The 22,362-nt window shown below is 38.8% G+C and overlaps 1 protein-coding gene across 6 annotated transcripts in view; it reads right to left on the bottom strand.

Moving 5' to 3' along the window:
* Positions 1-22,362, bottom strand: part of HECW2 (HECT, C2 and WW domain containing E3 ubiquitin protein ligase 2) — a 195,735-nt gene that overhangs the window by 107,280 nt on the left and 66,093 nt on the right. For 4 of the 6 annotated variants that reach the window (XM_013187450.3, XM_013187454.3, XM_048058416.2 and 1 more), the window contains exon 2: positions 9,605-9,945. In XM_013187450.3, the coding sequence (XP_013042904.3) occupies positions 9,605-9,896 (292 nt within the window). In that variant the 5' untranslated portion in view covers positions 9,897-9,945. Of the gene's footprint in view, positions 1-9,604; positions 9,946-20,591; positions 20,707-22,362 lie in introns of those variants that run through there. The other 2 variants (XM_048058414.2, XM_013187456.3) reach the window with 2 other exon arrangements.

The raw sequence follows: 22,362 nt of genomic DNA, 5'->3' as shown, positions 1-22,362 counted from the left end.
AAATCTTACCCATTACTGACTTTGATGGCTTGTTGCATACCTATTCAGTACCTTGAAAACAACTGCCTGACTGCAAATCTGATAAAATTCAGAGATGCATCTATGTTGAAAAAATGGTCAACTGAATTTTCTCTCTCCCTGCAGGCTGCTATCTGCTGAACTATGTCATGCATGAAACTCTATACACAAATTAAACTACCATGAACATAGAAAGATGTTCCTTTTTTTAAGAGGCCTTTATTGAATATTTATCTTAGTGACACTGGTACATGCCTGGTATTGTGCTATAGCTTTCCACTACGTGTATTTCATCTTATAAAGTCAAACCCATTTAGACTTAACTGGCTTCATATGCAAGAAGGCTTCCACGCTTGACAGTAAAGATGAAACATGGATTAAGATCCTGATCCTGCAAGGCAAGGAATGCCTTCAATTCTTAGTTCTCTTCACGAACGACACCTGGTAGGTCCAAGCTTTCAGTTAGAATCTGTCTAAAGTTATCCTGGTGTACAATTCCTCTCATGTAAAGCATATTTATGACCATCAGAATGCTTAAATCCTCCATGAACAAAGAATTCACAGACCACTGGTGTTGATACAGTATCTGCTGATGAAAATTTCTAGTGGCAACTGAATAACAATGATCAGAGAATTATTACCAGTGAAAAGCGGAAACTCAATTTCCAATCATACTTTCTGTAAGAAAATTAGGAACTGGTGACCTATACCCATCAAGCCTCCTTCTGCGTAAAGAGGGCTTGATGTTAACGGTGATGTGCAACAACAGATCAAGCTCAAACTGAATTCTTAAGTACGTACTTTATGAATAAATAACATTTGTCCATTCCCTTTAAGACCTGACTACATGCAAGCTATTTTGAATATATTCTATAAAATTTCAGAATAACCTCCTTTACCTTCTCTGAATCCTTTATATTACACATCTTGCTTCTTCCATGGAAAGTAATGAATTTCTGAGGCATTTTTTCCTCTTCTCCTTAGCACAATACATGGGGAACTACAATTACTTTTGTGGAAATTGTATGCTTTTTTGTTTTGCATTACTGCAGAATATAAAGGAATATAAAGGATTCACGTACTCCAAGGCCAGGTCAGGAATGACAAAGACAATGAACCTACCTTTTTTTTTTTAAAAAAAAAAACACTTCTAAGGACTGCAGACATATTAGCGATGCAATGAATGATTAGTGATTTGAAATACCCCAGAAGACTAAACAGTTGGACATTAACTTCAAATGACTGCTAGACAAAGGAGGCAGATCTTCTGAAGAGAGTCTGAGCAGATCTTGGAACAAAGCCCTGAAGCATGGGATTTGCTAGCCAGAGAATTGGCTGCCCACCAGAGGAAGAGCGCTGGAGGCCGGGATGCTGCCGGGCAGAGAGACAGGGAACACTGCCAATGCAGGCATTTGGAAGCTTTGCTTGTCCCAAGGAGTAGACGCCAGCTAAGCACAGCCAGCCTGTGTTCTTACAGCACCTTCACCCCACACCAGTGCTTCTCTGATGCCAGATGTGTCTTGATGGGCTTTGCTAGGAAAAGAGGCCTACCAGGATCAATACTTCAGTAACTTTCTCCAGTTATAATTTAAAATTTTGCTTATCAGCATATACTAAGTGGCTTTATTAAACACATCTACATATAAACTGTTAGTTTCAGTGTCCTAAGTGTCCTACTATGCATGTGTTTCACCTTTTCAAGGGATACCGGTTTTAATTACATTGCTCACATCCTTAACATACATATAAAACACTCAGCTTGTAACACTTCCCCATTAATTCAGATTCTCGGGGTCATTGATAAATCTGTGCAGATAAAGGAGCCAAGAACGTCATAAAAATTTCAAAGCAGGAATTCCAACACTGTGCATAATGCAAAACTAATCCATAATCTATTACTTACATGAAACAGATCCATAAATGAATTAATGCAACTACTTTCTCAGCACAGTTGTCAGTGACTATGAATACGTTTTCCAAAATTGTTTTGAAAATACTGTATGGCATGTTGATTTGATGATAGAAAACAGCTCAGAAAGTGTCTTTAAACACCAAAAACAAAACCTAGAATATTGTAGTGTGATAGTTATGTCTGGAAGACGTTCAAGCTGTGACAAAGCGTTGCCAGAACATCCAAACTTTACAGTTAATTGTGTTTTTAATTTTGAGATACCCCTGACCTCAAAACTAGACAAAAGTAGCTTCAGGGAGGACTCTTTCAGCTGTGTTGTCGGCTTTCCACTGCAAAAGGTTTTGGCATGACAGCATTTATAATCCTTTGGATAGAAAGCAGTGTGCTTCCCACCCTGCCTTTTTGATGGCAAGTGACTGTTCCAGCAGATGGGAAGACAGCAAATATAAACGTTGGATAATGTAAAACGATATACATTTCTGAATTCATAGTATTCCATTTTACCATAATGTTGCCTTGTGTTACAGTGTCTTTTTATTTGTTTGGAACGGGCTGGCTTTCATTTTGATTTTTTTTTTTTAAATCAGGGAATTAATTCCTTTCTCCTTAAAATAAATATTGTGTATTTTAATGCATATATGTGTATTTTTGTTTTATGAGCGTGTCTTAATAAGGTATCTGCTTCATGCAAGGAAAACACAGAGAAAGCACCTTCTATGCATTTCTTCTAACTTTTGCAGTAAAGAGAGGTATCGTACTGTTCACCCACTGATTTTTGAGTATAATTTCCTAGATTACAACAGTAAAGCACCAAATTCCACGCTGGGGAAAAAGCAGCTTTGCATGTGGGTCAGGCTCTATGAAGAACAGACAGAATAAGATTAAAATGCAACACCTGGGGGGAAAGCTAGCTTCCAAAGACCCTTGTTGTTTTTTTTTTTTAAACCACCACAGTGCTTAGATACTCAGCTGAGACAATACAAAGCACCCAGATCCCCACTGGCTGAGTAACAAAGAGCACAAAGCCAAGCTCCTGGAATTCTAAGCCAAAGCCTCTACCAAGGGCCAAGCTGGGTAGGGACTGACTTTTCTACACAGAAAGTCATGCCCATGTTTTACAGATTTCAGCAACAGCGAAAACTAGGAGTAATCACAAAATATTACTGCTATGCAGAGTAACTGGCCACAAGAAATTAATAGTACTGCTCAGATTTTCAGGTAAAGTAATCATATTGCTAAAAACAGGAAGGAAAAAAAAATCAAGTAAGTAATCAGGCTTTTCTGGAAGATAATGAAGTTATTATTTTGTATGTATTCCATAATGGAAACCAGAGAAAACTTTTGAGGATAAAGTATCTTAAAATTTTATAATCTCTCTGTCTAATTTAAGCTACTACTGTAAATGTATTAAAGGCAGTTTACGTGAAAGCTTTTTTTCTTTTTAATCTTGTCTGACATGTAATGGAAAGGCTCCAAACTTCACTACCCTAGGAGGCTTAGTATAAACCTAGATCTCATCTAAATTGCCCTATATAGCTCTGCATCAGTTTTTTTGTTTGTTTGTTTGTTTGTTTTGGTGTGGATCCATGCTGTAGGTAAAACAAAAAGTCAAGCAGCCTGTGAGAAGAAGCTGAGGGGAATAAATATAATGACCTTTGATGGCCAGCATTTTAAATATGCTAAGGCTCTCTAGAATAAGGGCATGCATCTTATAATTAGAACTCCATAAATCAGGACAAAAATAGGCCAACCCAGGCAATTTGGCCATGGGAATTAATCCATTTAAACCAAAAGTAGGGTTTGCTTCTCTCCTGACTTTTTATTCTTTATTCTGTACTTTCAGAATTCTTTATGGGACTTGTAGGCAACCCATAAAACTCACCAAGGTTTGGCTTCACTCAGCATCCTGTGAGCCATGGCCGGTCCACCCTGGTACCTGTTTGGGCTGCAGACCCAGGTAGCTCTTGTTCTGCTCACCTTCTTTAAGAGGTCTCACTTCCCAAGGAAGTCCTGGTACGCTGCTGCTACAATGACACGCAATGACAAGAAAAACGGGACAGGCTGCATTGACTTATTGGAATTGAACTACCATTTCTCCTTTTTGATTCTATCTAGGTCCAATATTTTGCACAATCTTTCTCACTAAAAGGCTGATATTAGGAAAAAAAATCACCGAAATTAATGTAAAGATTTAGGCAGAGTTCCAGCGTGTCTACAATGAAACATTTACACTCACTGATCACTGTAGGACACCTGTAAAACTCCAATAGCTTATATATTGTTTGGAACAAGCATTTGTAACAAACAAGTACAGAGCAAAAGCTGGGTCAGTACTGGACAAGGGAAACTTCACAGGGCTAAGAGGATGCAAGAGGTGTTTGCTAACTAGTGTAGTCTTCTGTTTCAAAAGGTGAAGAAAGTTTTCAGTCTAAATCCAATTGTGTTTAAAAAAAAATAGAATTGGCCTCTTACTTCTCATCAAGACAAACACTAGAAATTTACCTTTACTCTTCAGATTATTCACAGGTACAGTACCTCCGCTGAAAAGCTCCCCTCTGAATCTCATTCTGCCCTGTCACCTTCAACTGATAATCTTCACAACCAGTCCTGAGGAAGAAAGAAGCCCATTCCAAGCAAACTTAAAGCTAAATTCAAAATGATAAACCTGTATTTTACATTCAACAATTTCAAGTTTCATGCAAACCTGCTTGATTTACCCCAAGAGAAGCCAATACTCAGAAATAACACTTCTCCGCTTTCATGTAGTCTCAGTGGGACACCTTTCTGTGCTTGTACAGCTGCACTATCTACATTCTCCACAGATCACGCCTGTGGAGCTAAAAAGCTGCTTTAACAAAACTTCAAGGACAAGACTGTTCAAGAAGTGTTACTGACACTTTAAAGAATTGAGGCAGTACAAAACCAGAAATAGTCAAGGAAAAAAAAGAGACCTTCCTCCACAGAATACACTGTGTCCCTCGCATACACTTTTCTTCTGGTAATCCTTAGGAACATGCTTGGAAAAGAAAGAGACCCTCTGTACACAACAGTCCCTCAACAAGATGACAGATCACATTTCTGCTGTGCAAGGTGATGAAACGGGGGAAAATACATATATGGTACTAAAGCAGAAACCATCAAACTCACACTTGGGTCTAAAAGCATTCCTTAAAATACAGAATTGTAGAGAAACTGAGCATGAGTTTGGCTATATACAATTTTTCATGATTAAGTTCAGCTTCTTGCATTTAACTAAAGATGTAAAGATCTTACATTCACCTAAAGATCAAAAGTTATCACGGAGGAGTATCCTGATGACACTATAGTGAATGAATTCCTAATAAAACATGCACTATTTTCTACAAAATAGAATCTTTTAGGTTGGAAAAGGTTGGAAAAGACCTTTACGATCCTGTCCAACCATCCACCTAACGCTACAAGTCCACCACTAAACCACATCCCTAAGCACCATGTCCACACGTCTCTCAAACACCTCCCTGGGCAGCCCATTCCAAGGCCTAACCCCCCTTTCTGTGAAGAAATACTTCCTCATAACCAATCTAAACCTCCCCTGGTGCAACCTGAGACCATTTCCTCATGTGTTATCACTTGTCACCTGAAAAAAGAGGCCAGAACACTCCTCGATGCAACCTTCTCTCAGGCAGTTGTAGAGGACAATGAGGCCTCCCCTCAGCCTCCTCTTCTCCAGACGATACAACCCCAGTTCCCTCAGATTCTCCTCACGTGTCTTGTTTTCTAGTCCCTTCACCAGTGCCATTGCTCTTCTCTGTGCATGCTCAAGCACCTCGATGTCCTTCTTCTAGTGAGGGGCCCAAAACTGAACACAGTACTCAAGATGCGGGCTCACCAGAGCCAAGTAAGGGGAGACAACCACTTCCCTTCTCTATTTCCCTACTATTTCTGATACAAGCCAGGATGAAATTGGCCTTCCTGGCCACCTGGGCATACAAGCAAACTTTTTTTTTTTCCCCCCTCATAACTCCCTACCTTTTTCTTCACTTCCAATATGTATGGAAAAAAATGCACTGAAAAAAAATGTCAGTTCTTGAGGATAAGATGAGTCTGCCTTATCCACCTTAGGCTTTCCTGTTTCTAAAAAGAAAAGAAAAGAAAAAAAAAAACTATTTTCATAAACATCTAACAGACCAACATTTCGCTGGAGCTGTTTCACACTTAGAAAAAGCTCCATCTACTACTCCCTACTGTAAGCTAATTAGCCTTAAACCTCTACATACCACATAGTAGGAAAAACAGTGACTGATTACTGACTTTCTTATGATCAACTGTACCAACTGATGTACCTGAAAGAGTGACTTTGTACAGTGATTTGTACACAGTCTCTTAAAAAGAAAGGGATATAGTAAGTCTGGTGAAATTCCTCATAAGCCACTGCAATTTTAACCACGCAGTAAAACCACACTTAGAAGAACAGAAGTAACTGCTTTCTTATGACAGAAAATGAAAGTTAATTGAATAGAAAAGAATGACAGAATTAATTGAATACATTCATGAATGAAAAGCGAAGACAGCTTCCCAGTGTGTCACTTTCAATTCTTTTGGTAATAGATGTATTCCACAAAATTAATTTGAAATGAAAATTTACCTGGATTGCTCCAGACCTTTGACAGATCTCTCTGTACTAAAACCTCAGCTCAGAAACGGTGATTCATTTTTAGAATTTCTCCATCTGTTCATTTACAGAATTAACAACCGCTTGCCCTCCCCAGTGATCCAGCTTTCATTATGAAAGCTAATTGTACAACCGACATAAAAGAAAAAGCCACGGGACTGGGCTTTTGGTTATGCAACAAGTTTTGTTTTGTTTTGTTGTTTTTTTGTGTGTGCGCTTTTGTTGTTGTGGGTTTTGTTTTGTTTGTTTTTAGTGAAGGCAAAATATTTGCCTTTTTCTATTCCTTGCTCCCTGAAAAAACAGTGCTTTACTAGAAGATGTGCGGGGACACTGAAGGTACAGCGTCAGGCTGGCACAGACCTGGAGCTGTATTGTGCTAGTGACCGCACAAAATCTGTGCTGCTTTCAGCAGGCAGTGCCACAGGAGAGGAACTGTGTAAAGGAAATGGTTTCCATTTTAAAGAAAGACCAGAATGGATAACCTCAAACAAATACTTTAAATTTTATTAACACGTTTGGGAGTAGAGCTTTTATTTTTAAATATATTCACCCACAAACATCCTTCTCCTAGGAAAATAAGTAGTGTCCGCACTTTCCAAAGTGTTAAATGGGAACTGGGGGTAATTTACAGCAATCATTACAAGGGACTGCAAATCCTGGATTATACCCTGCAGTATTTTGGACCAATTCATTTCTCCCTGAACTCCATGTGAAAGCTTGCAAAGCTGGTAACCTCTCAGAACCAAAGACCACAGGAACAACTTCTAAAATACATGCATACTGCCTTACAACAAACAGCCTATACCTTAGCTCCATATTTAGCTCCACAGCTTAGCAAGGTATATAAAAATATGCAAATGAAAGGCTTTTTACTATTTAAATGTTTATTTACTTTTAAAGATGCTAGATAGTTTAAAAAGTTTACTGAAAAAAACACAAATCAAAGATAGACAGGAATGCCTATCAGACTGAATATGCCTTTACCTCTCTGTTGTGCAAAATGTGCAATCCCATCCCTCAAAACGAGGAAACCACAAGTCTTAAAGAAATCTGCTCAGATCTATTTTACACTGAGTAACAAAACTCTCACCTATGCTGATGGACTTCAAGTGGCAGAGGAGAAGAAAGCTACATGCTGAAGGAGTTCTGAGACCTTTCACTACTTAAAAAGAAAACAGGAAACCAAACAAACATTTCATACTCTGGTATTACACAGTAGCATGATGGGGTTTCTAGACACAAGGACGGAATTTGGCTATTCCTTATAGGATTATAAGAAGTTGTAGTAAATTAACTTTGTTTTGTGCTTTAGGGGCTTGAAAAACAGAAGGTAGAAACATTTTTAATCATGAAAATAGGATAAAATCACCACAAACGAGAACCTATTAGAATTTTATAGAAGTATGTTCTACTTCAGCATCTTGAATACCAATCCTGAAGTGCTATGAAGCCGATTAACCTAAAAATACCTGTAAAATTTCATCTTTTTTCAGAGGAAACTCTCGGTGTATTTAAATTAGAATTTTTAAGCTTCATTTTAACGGTTTGTGTACTTTACAGCACAGACCACACTTCAAGCTGCTAATGCTACTGGAAAGATCTGTGACTTTTGATTATGGAGATGATTTAGGTGGCTTAAACATTAGTACATATCCACAGTTTATTCCAGGAGAGACTGCAGCTTGTGAAGCTTCTCCAGTAGAGTTTTTACAACCAGTTAAGCACTGAACAGCGCAAGTCATACTGTCCATCTTGTGGATCTTCAGTAAAGTTGGGAAAAAAAAAAAAAAGGCAAAAAAAAAAAGAATAAGAACTGGAAACAGCAGCTCCACACCATGCAACATTAAGTGATGCAGCAACAGGATGTCTTGGAAAAAGCTGGCACAGCTTTTCTGTCCAAAATCCTATCGACTGATGTCATTGCAGTTAGCTCGGTCCCAGCACAGTCAAAATTCCAGTAGTCAGACCTGTTTCCACCAGTTTCTCTCTATCTGCTTTTGGCAGGTTACACTGACAATTTCTTTCTACATTAGCAATTAGATTCAGAAAAGCAGTGCTATTTTGAAACAGATCACCCAAACATCCCAGCTACTGAGCAAAGGTTTAATTCAGACAGTAATTTTAGTGCACATGAACTGGATTCCTTGAAAAGGAGACCAAACCCCATGTGCCTGTACATGTACCCACTAAATACACTCCAGTTCCTAGTGGCATCGTAAAGCTTGTCCTTTGGACAGCTCCAAGCCACATGCAGAGCAGGAATGTTTGGATCTAGGGATCTGATTAAGCATAATACGGTGTAAAAACCTATATCAAATACATTGCTGATGTCAGGGTTTTGGCACAAACTGCTTTGACCTACTGATCCACTCCTTTTAAGCCACACTATTTACTAATGCACACACTGCCCACAGGCCTTTGCCTGCTAGCTTAGAGCTCTTTTCAGCTCCCTCCTATGAAATATATGTTCCTATGTTCCTGTTGAACAGCACAAGAAAGTAGAAAAAAAAATTCTTCAGAGGATTTCCATCTATAAAAATACTTCATAAACAGAAATTCTCACTCATTCAGAACAGATACAATTTCATTTCTAAAAAATCAAAGAATTACACAAAATACCTTTTCACGGACATTAAGAATTTACTTGTCCAAAAAGCTGTATAAATATTGGACAGTAAGCATGCCAAGTTACATGATGAATACAGTACTCTACATTTTCCAGTCTAAACCAGTCACCTGCAAAAGTGAACACGGAAATCATATGCACATTTGTTGTTTAAGAGGAATGTACTTCATCCTCTAGTAAGTCACTATGGAACCAGACCTACATTAATAATGTCTTCTCATAGCTCACTGCATTAAGAAAAGCAAAAAGCAATCCAAGGTAATTCTCTGCAATCTTACCCCGATTTTATCTTTAGATTAACGAAGTAGTATGCCAGAACGCATATCTGAAAAGGAAAGATGAAGTGACAAAAAAAGCAAGAAACACACCAAATTATTACAACATGGTTCTGGCTTACCTATGTGATAAAGTCCAATCCAGTCAGTCGGATCAACTTCTTCTTTAATATCCCAGAAAATGATAAGGTTCTGAGACTGCCCCAAGGTGTATTCATACATGCTGGCTGTCAAACTAGATCTGCTATCTGAGGTCACTAAATCAGTGTCACTGTTGGCACGCTGCAAGTTCATGTTCTCAGCCATGGTGCCCTGAGATGCCAAACTCTGCAGATTCTCTGGGCTCAGAGTATACCGGAGCTGTGGGTTGCGACGTCGCACAAAAAGCAGATGTTCTCGCGCTGAACTGGCCATCTCTTCTGCACTTTTGTCAATTTATGTGAAAAAGTTGTTGTTCAGAGATCTATCATGAAGAACAAAAAGAGAAACTGTTGAAGTGAGATAGCAAGTTATTCAGTCAAACATTAAATGCAGAGATCTTAGCGCAAAAATATTTTAATTTAGGACCATTCCTACAGAAACCTAGAATGGATTAGATCTTTTACTTCATTACTTTACCACTACAGCCACTTAAACTTCTATAAATAAAAAAAAGCATGAATCATTAGCAACAACATTCAGAGTTAACTACATACCGTGAAATAACATTTATAGGCCAGATTGCAACAGAAAGCGAAGCATCCAAGATAGAATCTATAGACTGAATATTCAGAGTCAGAAAAGTGTTAAAGATATTAATAATGTTGGGCATATCACTTCAGTAGAAATACGGTATCACAGACCTACGCTACTATAAAATTATTTTGTAAGGATTTTATTATTGCTGTTTTTAAGATACAAACAAAAGTTCTGGGATTCTCTACACCAAATAAAAAACATCACATCACTGTCAGAGCTGCTTTAAAATACAGGCACATGTTCAATTAGTCCAAGTCAGTTTATCTGTGAAGTTAGATTTTGTTCTTCTTTTCCACGCATTATAAAGCACAGGCCTTATAAATTCAACATCTTTCTTCTAACCCTGAGTAGATAATAAGTGGTCTTCGCTGGAACATCAAGCTAATATCATCATACCATACCTTCACATGTACAACCTGCAGCTCATTATCTGTAATGAGTGAATAAGCGTACCACTATTTGAAAATAAGCCCTCACATTACTCACAACTTGAAATAAATCATCAGAAAGGAAGACAGAAACAGGAAAATACTAAAACAGAGGGAACAGCTTGCAGCAGGGTAGAATCAGAGATGGGGAACCTCTTGGCATAGAAGGGGATATGGAAATTTCTGTAACTAAGTTACGTGTCTTTGACCAAAGCTGTTTGCCTTTTTCAAAATATGTCTAAATATACAAATAACCATATATAAGAAAGATGTGTGCATGTACACATACTAAAAAAAAAGCAAATGTGATATCTGTGTATTATTCTTAAGCTTTCTTTTTGGTATCACAGCCTTCAGCTATCACACGCAGATACCTTTGTTGTCTTAAAATAACCGGAGCATTGTCAGACAGCACTGAATGTCAGCTGCTATAACGATCCTGGTTTCCAGCATGTAAGCTTCTAATTTAGAATTAGGTAGAGCCCATAAGAAATAAATGGGTTGGCTGGCCACTTCCAGAGCCTTCAAATTGTAATTAGACCTAGAGTAAACTACCGCTATCAATCACACATCTGACAACTGGTTTATTAAACAGACACCATTGCCTGTAGAGGTCAAAAGACATTTATAAGTAAAAATAAAAAACACCTAGAGCACTCTGAGATCCCAAGACTGTGATCAACAGAATTAAAAAAAAAAAAGTCAACAGTTTTCTTTTCTTTTCCTATTCATTCTTCTTTCTGCACATGACCCTTCAAAAACTGTTTCTTCCCTTCAATCTATTTCCCACCACTCATCTTGAATTTTCTTTTTAATATTTCAGTGTATGCACCCTTTCACTGTATCATAGATTCTTTTCCTTTTTTGCAAATTTTCTTTGATTTTTTTTTGAAATATTAAAAAGAAATTCAAAAAATAAAGTTCAACTCAGCCAGTTGTATGCGATTCATCATACATTGCACATGGTTCAGCATCAAACATTGCAGAAAAGGAAAGAAACAAAAACTGAGGTAAATAACTTTCTGCATCCAGAAGCGATATGGAGATTACCATACTTACTTCATAAAGTATGCAGGACAGTCTTTCCTGACACGAGCAATGTTTTGGCTGCGTACACAAAACATTTTATTTTTGGTGCTGGACGTCAGCAGGGTTCACTAACTCATTCTCTGTTATGTTCCTGGGTACTTTGCTTCTGACACCAACGTCAATGATGAACTTTGTATAACAAGCTCTCTTAAATGAAAGTCTGGAAAATCAGCTTCTTGTTTTTCTGTGCAGCGTACTATCCTCTAGATTTGATAATACTGGGAGACTTTGAGACCAGAAGTGTAAATAAGGAATGTTCTCCAATTGCCTTATGGCAATAACCCACGTTCCCCAATTGCCTTATGGCAATAACTCATGGAAACCTACTGAGATCAGATCAGCCTTTGCATTCCAAACTCTGCAGGTAGGTGAGTCCCAGAGGACACCAACTTCCAAACTACGTTACATGATCCTCATTCTTTTTTTTTTTAAAAAAAAAAAAAAAAACTTTTTAGTTTCTTTCTTATAGCATGTGCTGTTGCCCAGATCCTGTTAACAGCCACACACAGTGAAAAAGAGAGATTGTTTGAGGTTAATTAACAGACTGACTGATAATGTACTAACACATTCATTTTCTTCTGTCCCCTATCTGGAGTTTTACATCGTTTTGAACCACTGTACACAGTTGTTTTACAACAGTCAGGAAGAGTGCAAGTTAAAGACAAAGTTTTAAATAGGAGGGATGTAAAAACATCTTTGAGCTGCAGAGTAGTACATTGTACCTGTGGCAACGCTGACATTTGTTGGAACATATTGAAAATTTATATCCAGCAGATGGACAAACTCATCCATGTATAAGCACGCATGGGAACTAACTTGTAGTAGCTATAACTATCCTGCACTTGGAGAGGCAAGAACAGCCTGAGAAAAACGTTAGCTCCTTTCCAAGAGTTGATTTTCTTAAGTCTTAATTGTTATCATTTTGGTGAATCATGGGCGCAATTACAATTTCTAAAGGTAAAGCAAAGCAGAACTCTACCTGCCGGATAGCTGCTCCAATTCCACTTATAAATCTGGGAGTCTAAACAAGTCATGATTTAAACAATGATTCCAACAAATACTCTATCTTAAAGCCATCGATGTCAATTTGCAATGAACCAATTAAATGCCCACGTAAATGAGCTCCTATTATGGAAAAAAATATTCAAAAAATTCAGGACTCACAGGCTTTTAGATTATTTTTTACATTCAGTGAAACAGGTTGCAACGGGGACCCAGTACCACATAAAACTGCTACTTATCAGCTCACAGTAAGCTGGGAGGTTCATTAAGGTTATCTGTAAAGAAATAAATATGACATTTGTGTTGTAAGAGAGGAAAATATGATACCTATAAAATCCAAGCCATAAGGAGTGACGGAAGAGAGAAAAAGAGCCGTTAATTTAATTATTCGCAGTCTGAAACTGAGATGAACGCCTTACACAGCGCTTTGCTGTCTGCAAAATGACTTGCTTATCTACCATTTGGTTAACAACTCCCAAAGCCTGCTGTTAATAACATAACTAATAGCACACTAACAGATACGTCCTACCAGAGAGTGAAAGTAGGAATTATCCTCCCACCTTCACCTCCCGCTAAGCGCCAGTGAAACAGCATTTGCATCCAGAGCACGCCGTGCTGACAGCATGCCTAATGGGCTCCGTGCACCTTCCCAGACACAGGAGTGTGGGCAGTCAGGCTGAGTGGGATCGGAGCAGGAGATTCACTCCATGCTGGATCAAGTGTGCAAAGGATATTGCTCAATGCAAGCCAAAAAATGGAAATGGAATCTAAAGCATAGGAAAAATATAGGCATGTGAGAATTACTGGATAGCAACTTCAGCAAAGCATTTCAGTTGTAAAGTAAAACCGGTACCAAAGCAGCTTATCCGTATCACAGGGTTTTCTTCAATACTTCACAAGAAGCTTAGAGAAAAATAGGACTGATTTTATTTTCATTTCTGACTGGCACAAAATCAGGATTATTTTTATCTAAATATACCTCTTAATTACTAATCATAGAGGGACCAGAACTGGGAAAAATAAAGAGTTTTAAAGGTTCCATATGATACACAAAATACAAGTAGAAAAAATCCCATTGACTTTAGTCTTCACTTTAGTCTTCACTAAAGGAGATTCCAAAGCAATGTCAAAGCATTTTTAACATAGTCAAACACTCTACAGTTTAAAAAAAAATACATGAATGAAAGTCTGGGAATTCCAGCACAGGAACAACCTAAAAAAGCATCCCGCCATACAAAGCAACACAGAGTTCACATGCTGCCCTGTTTATCTTACTCATAACCGTGATTCACTTCTTGTTTACGCAGCAATCTCTCATGTGCCTTACGGGTCTCGCTCACTGTCTCTACCCACAGCATCTGCTGCAAACAGACTGCAGAGGCTGGCCCTGAGCGCGACAGCCGCCTGCTGCACCGCAGAACAAGGCTGGAGCTGCGAGCGGTGACCCAGGGTGCTGCTGAGGAAGCACCGATAAATGCATTTCGTCTGGGGACTGGCTGCATGCCACGGCTTTGCAACGCTGCCCATCAGTGAGGATGGCTGATGGGGAAGAGGAGAGAGTGCTCCGTGCACCAGCACCCCATGGGCAGGACATGTCCAGCCTAACGGGCCAGAATCCCACCTGCCCCAAACGATGCTTGGTGTCCCTCCCTGATGCCACTCACTTGCAGGGATGAGCAACCCACATAATCATGCCGGCAAGCAGAATGCACTGAGAACACGGAGAGCAGCAAACACACTGGTTTCCTAGTCACACGGTGTGTGACATTGCCTTATGCCATACAAAGATTTCCAATTGCCACAACAGACGTTTGAAGTAAAGGCCTCAAACTGACCAGCTTTGAGCTCATAGGGGCTGAAAAATAACTTTAATCTTGAATAAATTCAGAACTTCAGGGGCCTTCCTCCCAACAGAATTCAAAGCTAGCCTGTTTTATGGCTGTAGCTCTTTCCAGCTGATATTTCCATTTTAAATACGCAGTACATCCCAAAACATCTATGGACAAATTTCCTTCTGATACTGGCTTTGACACCACCCCCCCACCCCCCAAATTCTGCACAGAGCACTTCAAACACCTGCCAGAAAGTTAAAATTCTGCATTTCAGATTTCTGAAAGTCTCATGTCAGAGAAGGATGCACACACACTTCTTGCACAATAGCTTTTACAACATATTTGGCGCTAATGTACTGAAGTATATTTAAAATATATATTTAAAATTTATACTTAAATAAATTATTTCAAATTGATATACTTCAACTAAACCTCTTTCATTTAGCAATCAGCGATGTGCATCCATCTCCAAACAAAGACCAGGCGCCTTCTTTCTGCTGGCTTATAGTGAGATGCAGCTGCTGAACTTCCTCTCACTAGTGCTAACTTATCAGTTCTTTAGTACTTTTTGTTTCCCTTTATCTTGAAGCATTACTATTAATACACATTTTTAGTGATTTTTAACACGGCAGATGTGGACGGATGGGCCCCTGCTGGTAACATTCACCTGCTATTTATTCAGCAAAATCATGGGTAGCTGATCTTGCCTGAGATAAAGGGAGAAGCTTGGTAGCTCTTTAAGCTTCCTTCCAGACCTATTTTCTGGTATTTCTATGACTATCTGGAGACACAGATTTGGTCTGGGGGGAAAAAAAAAAAACAAAAAAAAAACAGGCAAAGATGACATGAAGCATCTTTTTCTATACTGACAGAAATAAGAGAAAAGCTTCATCTTTCTGCCCAGAGGCCCTTTTTCTTGTCATTCCTCCTGGAATATTTCCAAGAATTTCTACTCATCACACTTCCTGTGATCCACACCATGGAATTTCTCTCAGAAGGTATTTTTCGCTGTCTGATCATTAGGACTTTTCCTTGCTAGCTAATGTTTTATCAGATTCAAGGAAAGCTAGCCCATTTGGATGCTTCCTATTTAGCCATCCAAATAACTGCAAATGTAAAAATTGTCACAACATTCAAGTGCCAAGAAAGATCAGCCAGTCGTGATCTGTTTTTCTCCACTGTTTAGCAAGCAGAGGGTAATATGGCCTTTTTACTTCCATGACCATGGCTATATTCTAAGTCCTCAAGATGATTTAGCATATGAACTAATCAACCTGCATCCTGTAAAAGAATTTTAATATTTTTCCAGTAGATCATGAAGTTTGGTATTTCAAAAATATAACCACCATAATATTACGCAATTACAGTCCTAGCACATGAAGCAGAAAACTTATGAAAGCCTGCATCTAAAATGTAATTAAACCTGTTCAATATTGCTGCATGGAATGCTGAATACACATTAGATCTGCATATTTTAAATAATAATAAATTATCCAGGTAAGCAATGTGAACAAGTCCAATGACTGGTACATTAGAGGAATAAAAGAGCACTGTAAACCTACAGAATTTGTGATTGAATTAAAAGAAAAAGAGATACACTATAAACTTGAAAAATCACATCGTTATAACTCTGACACCACTGTTTCGTTTTAATTACAAGGCTGTTAAAAATACCTCAGAGAGATGAGAAGGGAAAGATGCTTCTCTCTTTTCCCCAAGTTCTTCTAAACTTGGACACACTGATAGTGAATTTGTATTCAATGATTTTCTTGAGTAGCCAGTTTTGGATATTTCTTTAATTTATGGTGTTCTTTCTACAAAACAGAATATATTCAAAATGATAGGAAACTATCATCATAGCCCTTAAAAACTGACACATAACTTAGATCCAATTTAAATGACCTTTAATTGCCTTTTTTCAATGGAGTTAAATTCAAATTTAATTCAACTTTATGTTAATTGGATAGTAACCATCCTGAAATATAAATTGTTGTATCCAGAAGATCAAACAGATTAAGTTAAATTCAGAAACATTTTATTTCTCTGCTGATCTGCTTATTTTTTCTTCTACCAAAGCCCCTATACTTTCATAATGTGACACTTACTGGATACTTTTAAAAGCAGCTTAGCCCAAAGCAATGATGATGAAAGAATTAACTTCTGGAAATTGTATTCGGGTATTTTAAGGTAATAGTAAAAATTATTGTGCTGAAATTTGACATTGATTGATATTTCCATATAGGAGAGAGGGGTAAGGGGGGGGGAAGAGAGGGAAGGGGGAAGAAAAAGGGAAGCAAAGTGCACATGCACACTCTTGTCTCCTTTGGACTCAGATCTGGTGACTCAGCTCAGATGTTAAACATCAGCTCCGATTACAAAACCAACATATAATTTAGACTGGCTGAAAATCCTCCCTAAGGTAAAAAGCATATAGTTCAGCATAAATATGCATTTTTAAAAACAGTCTATGCAGAGCATTATACAGCCAGAGAATAGCTCAGTTAATTCAGAATGTAACAGAGTATCTGAGACCTTTTCAATGCATTTCCATACAGTTCATTTGGAAAGCTGCTCCTATATACTTCTGTATCTAGCAGGAAACAAGTATTTGTCACTCTCATTACCTTAGCTGCTTGAGTAAGGCTTACACCTTCCACCCACCAGCTGCAAGCTCCTTCCATCAGTGAGTTATTCCTCGAGCAGATTACTGAGATCTAGCTGTTGGAAGGCTTCTGTGCATTTCTGACAGGTGGACACAGCGTGCCAAGGAGCCCAGGAGGCACTGCTGTGCTCTCAGTACGACTTGGGGTATCGGCTCTCACACAAACGTCAGCGTGGAGCTAGCTGGTACGCAGATCTGGCCACCGGTCAGATCAGTAAAAGGTCATGAATCTGTATCCAGAGACAAGCATTCAGAAGTGATATAGCTTGCTGGAGGCTTTTCTAATTTTCTGGGTTTAAAGGCTAAATTTGTTGTGGCCACTATTTGAGCCTTGCCTTTATTCAAGCAAACCCAATACATTACAGCAAGAGATCCAAGACAAGACTTGAATCTTAGTACCAGAGGAGTACTCCCAAACAGCCATGACGGTGATGCTACAGTCCTGTAAAACGGTCATTTTTCAAAAAAGAATAAAACAGTTTTCAACAGTTTCTTAAATTAAGTCTTTCTCCAAGTAAAAAGCTGCAATCTTAGCTCTTGGCAGCATACGTGCCGTTACACTGTTTTTGGGGTGTGCTTACTGACACGCTCTCTGCGCTGCTGTCCCCACAGCTAAGGGGACCCTAAAACAGTTGAAGCTAACTCAGCCTGGCCAAGCACAGCATTCAGTAAAGAAGGCTCAGAAAACCTGTCTGAATTTACACTGAGGATATTATGAAGAATTCATACAATCCTTTCTGCTGTGGTTGCCAGGCTGTGACCTCCAGCTGGTCTGCAGATGTGTCTTTGTCTTGCTCCACGGATACACAAGAGGATATCCAGGGCCTAAAACTCATCCCTGCCTTTCACCTGAGGTAGCAATACAAAAGCTGCACACATATTTAAGTAAAAAGTACCTGATATACTCCTTTCCTCTAGACTATTTACATAAAAAACAATAAAACATGACTGGAAATGTTAGTACAGTCACACAGCCAAGAGGTTATGTTCAGAAGGCATTACGCAGCCCCTCAACCTCCTCCTGGAGTGGAAGCCATTTTAACCAAGTTCATTTCTTTCAGTAATCTTGTCTGTAGCACAATCCCTCAAAGAGTTGCCAGTCAAAAATTAGGCGATTGGAGGTACAGACATGTAGCTATCAAACCCAGCATATTACCAAGCTATGCCCTTGGGTAATTTGCCCTACAATATTACTCTAGGGAAATTTAAACTCAGAATCCCCACTGCCACCAATTTGATCTTCAGTATTCATGACACTGATCTATCCATCGCTAGCTGCTGTTGATCGGTTGTCCTGAACAATTTCCCTTCAAGTACTGATGCAGTTGCTCTCAGTTTAGCTGTCTGACATCAGGTCACACAATCCACCCCAAATACAGCCCCCTTTAAAAGTCTACAGCAGAAAGACTTTATAGTCTCTGTGAGAAGGTACTTTGCCACAGGATGAGGAAATGTGAACATAATTATTCTCTGAATAAAATACTCATTCTTACGTATGTGAAAGCTTGTGAAAACTTAATTCCACGAAAAACTGGACGCCTGTTTAACTCCCTCCTGTCTTTAGGACTTCTGGAGCACTATCAGTACCAGCCCAGAGTTCCCAATCCATATTCGTTCTTCCAAGGCTATTTTTTCCACCACAAGGCATAGTAAAGACCAAAACACTAAACTTTTACAGAAAAGAACAAGTCAGCATTTGTCTGCCCAGAAGAAAGTATAAAATGCCAAAAGGCCTGACAAGCAGCAAAGAAAAACTGTGTTGCTTTGAAAAAGAAAGGAAAATTGCCAGACAATTCAAAAAAAAAGCCATTTATAAAGCAATGTGCTTGACAGAGAGAGAAGTAGCACAATTATTTGCTACTGAGTATCAGAGTAGTTCTGCAGCTTCATTCCAAGTGTCACACCCATAAAGGGCAGCTGTATTTTAGCTGTACTTCCAAGAGCCTGATGTAAGTATTGGCTTGGCAGTTATTAAAACATAGGATATATACTATGCAAAATGCAATTTTAGATAAATGTTTTAATTCACTTTTAAGCTTGAAATCCATTCTAAACTGATGGAAATCCCTGAAATATAAAACAAATTCGAATTAATATTATCGGTTCCACCCATGCAAATCCAAAACAATCATTCCCCTTGTCATGCCCGTATAAGCTCAGCTGTCTGCCACATAAAGCAGATTTCGTTCACGGAAATGGTACCAAGCCACCACAAAACAGGTTGACTTTTCACACTCAGAGATTCCCATGCTATCAGGAAACACAGGAATGCTTTGTCCTTTTTGAAGTGGCACACCCCTTCAGTTCATCATGTCGTTTATTCATTTTTGTTACAAAGGGGATATTATCAGCTTGAAAAATGGCATTTCTGTGCATAAAACATGTTCACTGACTTCAAATTCAAGAATTCCATTAGTGAAACATGCTAGCAGACTGAAAATAGAATATAGAAAGACTGTCTATGGAAAAATAATATCCCTGGTTCGTCATGTTCGAGAAGTTCCAGCCTGGTACACTGATCAGTGGGTGGAGCGGGAGACATCTGAAAGAGACTCAGTTGGTCCCCTTAAAGAGTGAAGAAAAATTAAAACCAAACAAACGCTTCATGTACCTGAGTCCTGCAGATAAACTATCGACACAATCAGCAGAGCAAGAAAAGAGGAAACAACTGTTTCAAGGAAACTGGCAAATGTTGCTGCAATGAATTTAAACTGCCCATCAACATACATTTAAATTTCTGTTCTCCTGTCCCTTTTACCCTTCTGGTATTTGAATGAAAAGCATTCTCCCAGTTTTACTCTCCCCAAAAAGGGCTACATTTCATAAAGATTTTAGGACACTCTTTGGCTGAAACACAGTTCAAACACTTCTGTTTGCCTACAGTTTCATGGAACTTTTTGCCTGAAAACACAGGAATCAACTACTGAAGATCTCCTGAGACTAACAATAGGAGAACTGTTAGCCAGGCCACACAAAGGCAGTGTCCTTTGCTTGCTGACTGTGCAGCTGTATGTCCTTAAGGAGCAGGTGCCAATACCAAAACCTTTTCAATTGTAACGTCTTTTGCATAACAGTACCCCTAGACTCAACGGAATTTTTTAATCAGCTTTTTTGATTACCTGTTTTCACAGCACTTCAAGACACATAGCAACTTGTAGCTAAAAGCGAACAATTCCACCACATACGTGTTCTTTTTACAGCAGATTATAGAGCACTACCACAGTAACTAATGCTGCTAAAGTGCAATACTGGTTACGCTCAGTGTATCAAGTTACAAATACTGCAGAGAACTGAACAGCTGTGAACGTAATCTTTGCGGATGGAAAGCCCTAAAGATTTTCTCCTCCAGTCAACTTACCAGTCCTACACTCCGTTAAACTGTTTCCTTATAACCTGTGGAAAAGAGCCTCCAGTAAGGAAGGTGTCTGTCTGCATCCTGTTTGTCCGTGTTATGCACTGATGCTCATCTGCTGCTGCAACGAGAAAGTCAGTGGGGAGGTTCACCAAGGTGCTGATGATCTTGCCCTCTTATCCTTACAGAATGCATAGCTTTTAATATTCAAAACATGCCGAGTTTATAAAACAAACCAGTTCTATAAATAAAAAGACAACCTAACAGCAATTTTCAGGTTGTCTTTTACGAGGCAGAAAATAGTGGCATGCAAACATTTATAGATCTAACAAATTGTTTTATAGAAATACAAATTGCAGTTTCATACCCAACTCAAAAAATATATTCTCCCCAGGAACATATTAGCTCAGAATTTCATGCTTGAATGCTACAACAGAATTATTATGCACCAACTGCATTACTATCTTACTGAAAGCACTACTTAAACAGTTTTAAGCAAACATTTCAGCTGGTTAATTCAATATGTATAGTACTTCAAAGTTTTACTAAAAATAAGTCAGATTGGTCTAGTTACTCTCAATTGGACAAAGGCTATTCCACAACTGTGCAAGTCAGACAGATTAACTTCTAATGAAAGGTTATTAACTGAAGATGCCTGCATTTATTATGCTGTAGCATGGACAACAGCAGGACACTCAGTCATTCTCTGTGCCATGCTGAGCCTCTGTCTGCTTAATGCTGAACAACTGCAGAGCAATTGCTGATGCTGATTGCTGATGCTGGCAGAGGTGAGGACCACAGCTCTGCAGAAACACAGCCTACCTGGGAGCAGCTGAAAGCACAGCCTTCAAAGAGAGGACTGGAAGGGAAAAGTGATGGGGACAGAAAAAAAGTTTTCCCTATTTAACAGTTTACTGATTTACAGTTCACAGTTCATAATCACACTCCAGAGAAGCAAAAAATAGTTCAGAGCCCTAAGGCATTCCACAATGACAAAATGATACTCCTGCAGTAACCCCATAAACCACCATCACCTGCAGGTATAACCCAGTATGCATTTGTCCAGGTCTGGTCTGTGCTCGGTTCAAAAAAATTACTTGAGCTAGAACGCAGACCATTAGGAAGTTGGAAATATGAAAGCTATCGTGCTTTCTCCCCTTGTGAATACACATTATAATACATTATTTAGTTCAGTAGTTTCTGGTCTTGCAGGATTAGTGATGCTTTGCTCACTTTCTGCACTAAATGAAACAGAAAACCTCCCAAATCTAAACGAACAATTAATGAAAAGACAATAATACAAAGAGTGCTATATAAAGATGAGGCCAATTATGAATTAATAATTTTATTATTAAGTATGCACAAGTTTTTAATAAGTAGAGCTTAAAATAGTGACATGCATCAGAGGATTTCTCCAGGCTCTACAATTTTCATTCATCTCCATTCTGCAAAGAATTGGGCCACTGCTAAGAGCACTCTCGCTGCGCATTTTTACACTGTTGTCATCGTCTCTAACACATCATTGCGGAAAAAAGCCTCTAGGACCCAGGCATAAAGGAAGCTCAAAGAGTGGGGGTCTTCAGGTAAGTTTTGAAGCAATCGGCAGAAAACTGTGTGGGATTTCAGTCTGCTCAGCCCTCCTACTGACAGGCACACCTCTCTCAGCAGCCCAGTCCCCATCCCCAGTTTGTGTGGTTATTAGAGAGAATCCATCTGAGAGAAGTCTCCTGCACCAGACAGCACACAGCAGCAGATTTAACCACTAGAGATGAAACTA

Source organism: Anser cygnoides, chromosome 6 (assembly GCF_040182565.1).
Source record: "Anser cygnoides isolate HZ-2024a breed goose chromosome 6, Taihu_goose_T2T_genome, whole genome shotgun sequence".
Taxonomy (NCBI): Eukaryota; Metazoa; Chordata; class Aves; order Anseriformes; family Anatidae; genus Anser; species Anser cygnoides.
Note: the sequence above shows the minus strand (reverse complement) of the source record. Positions and strands in the feature narration are given on the sequence as shown.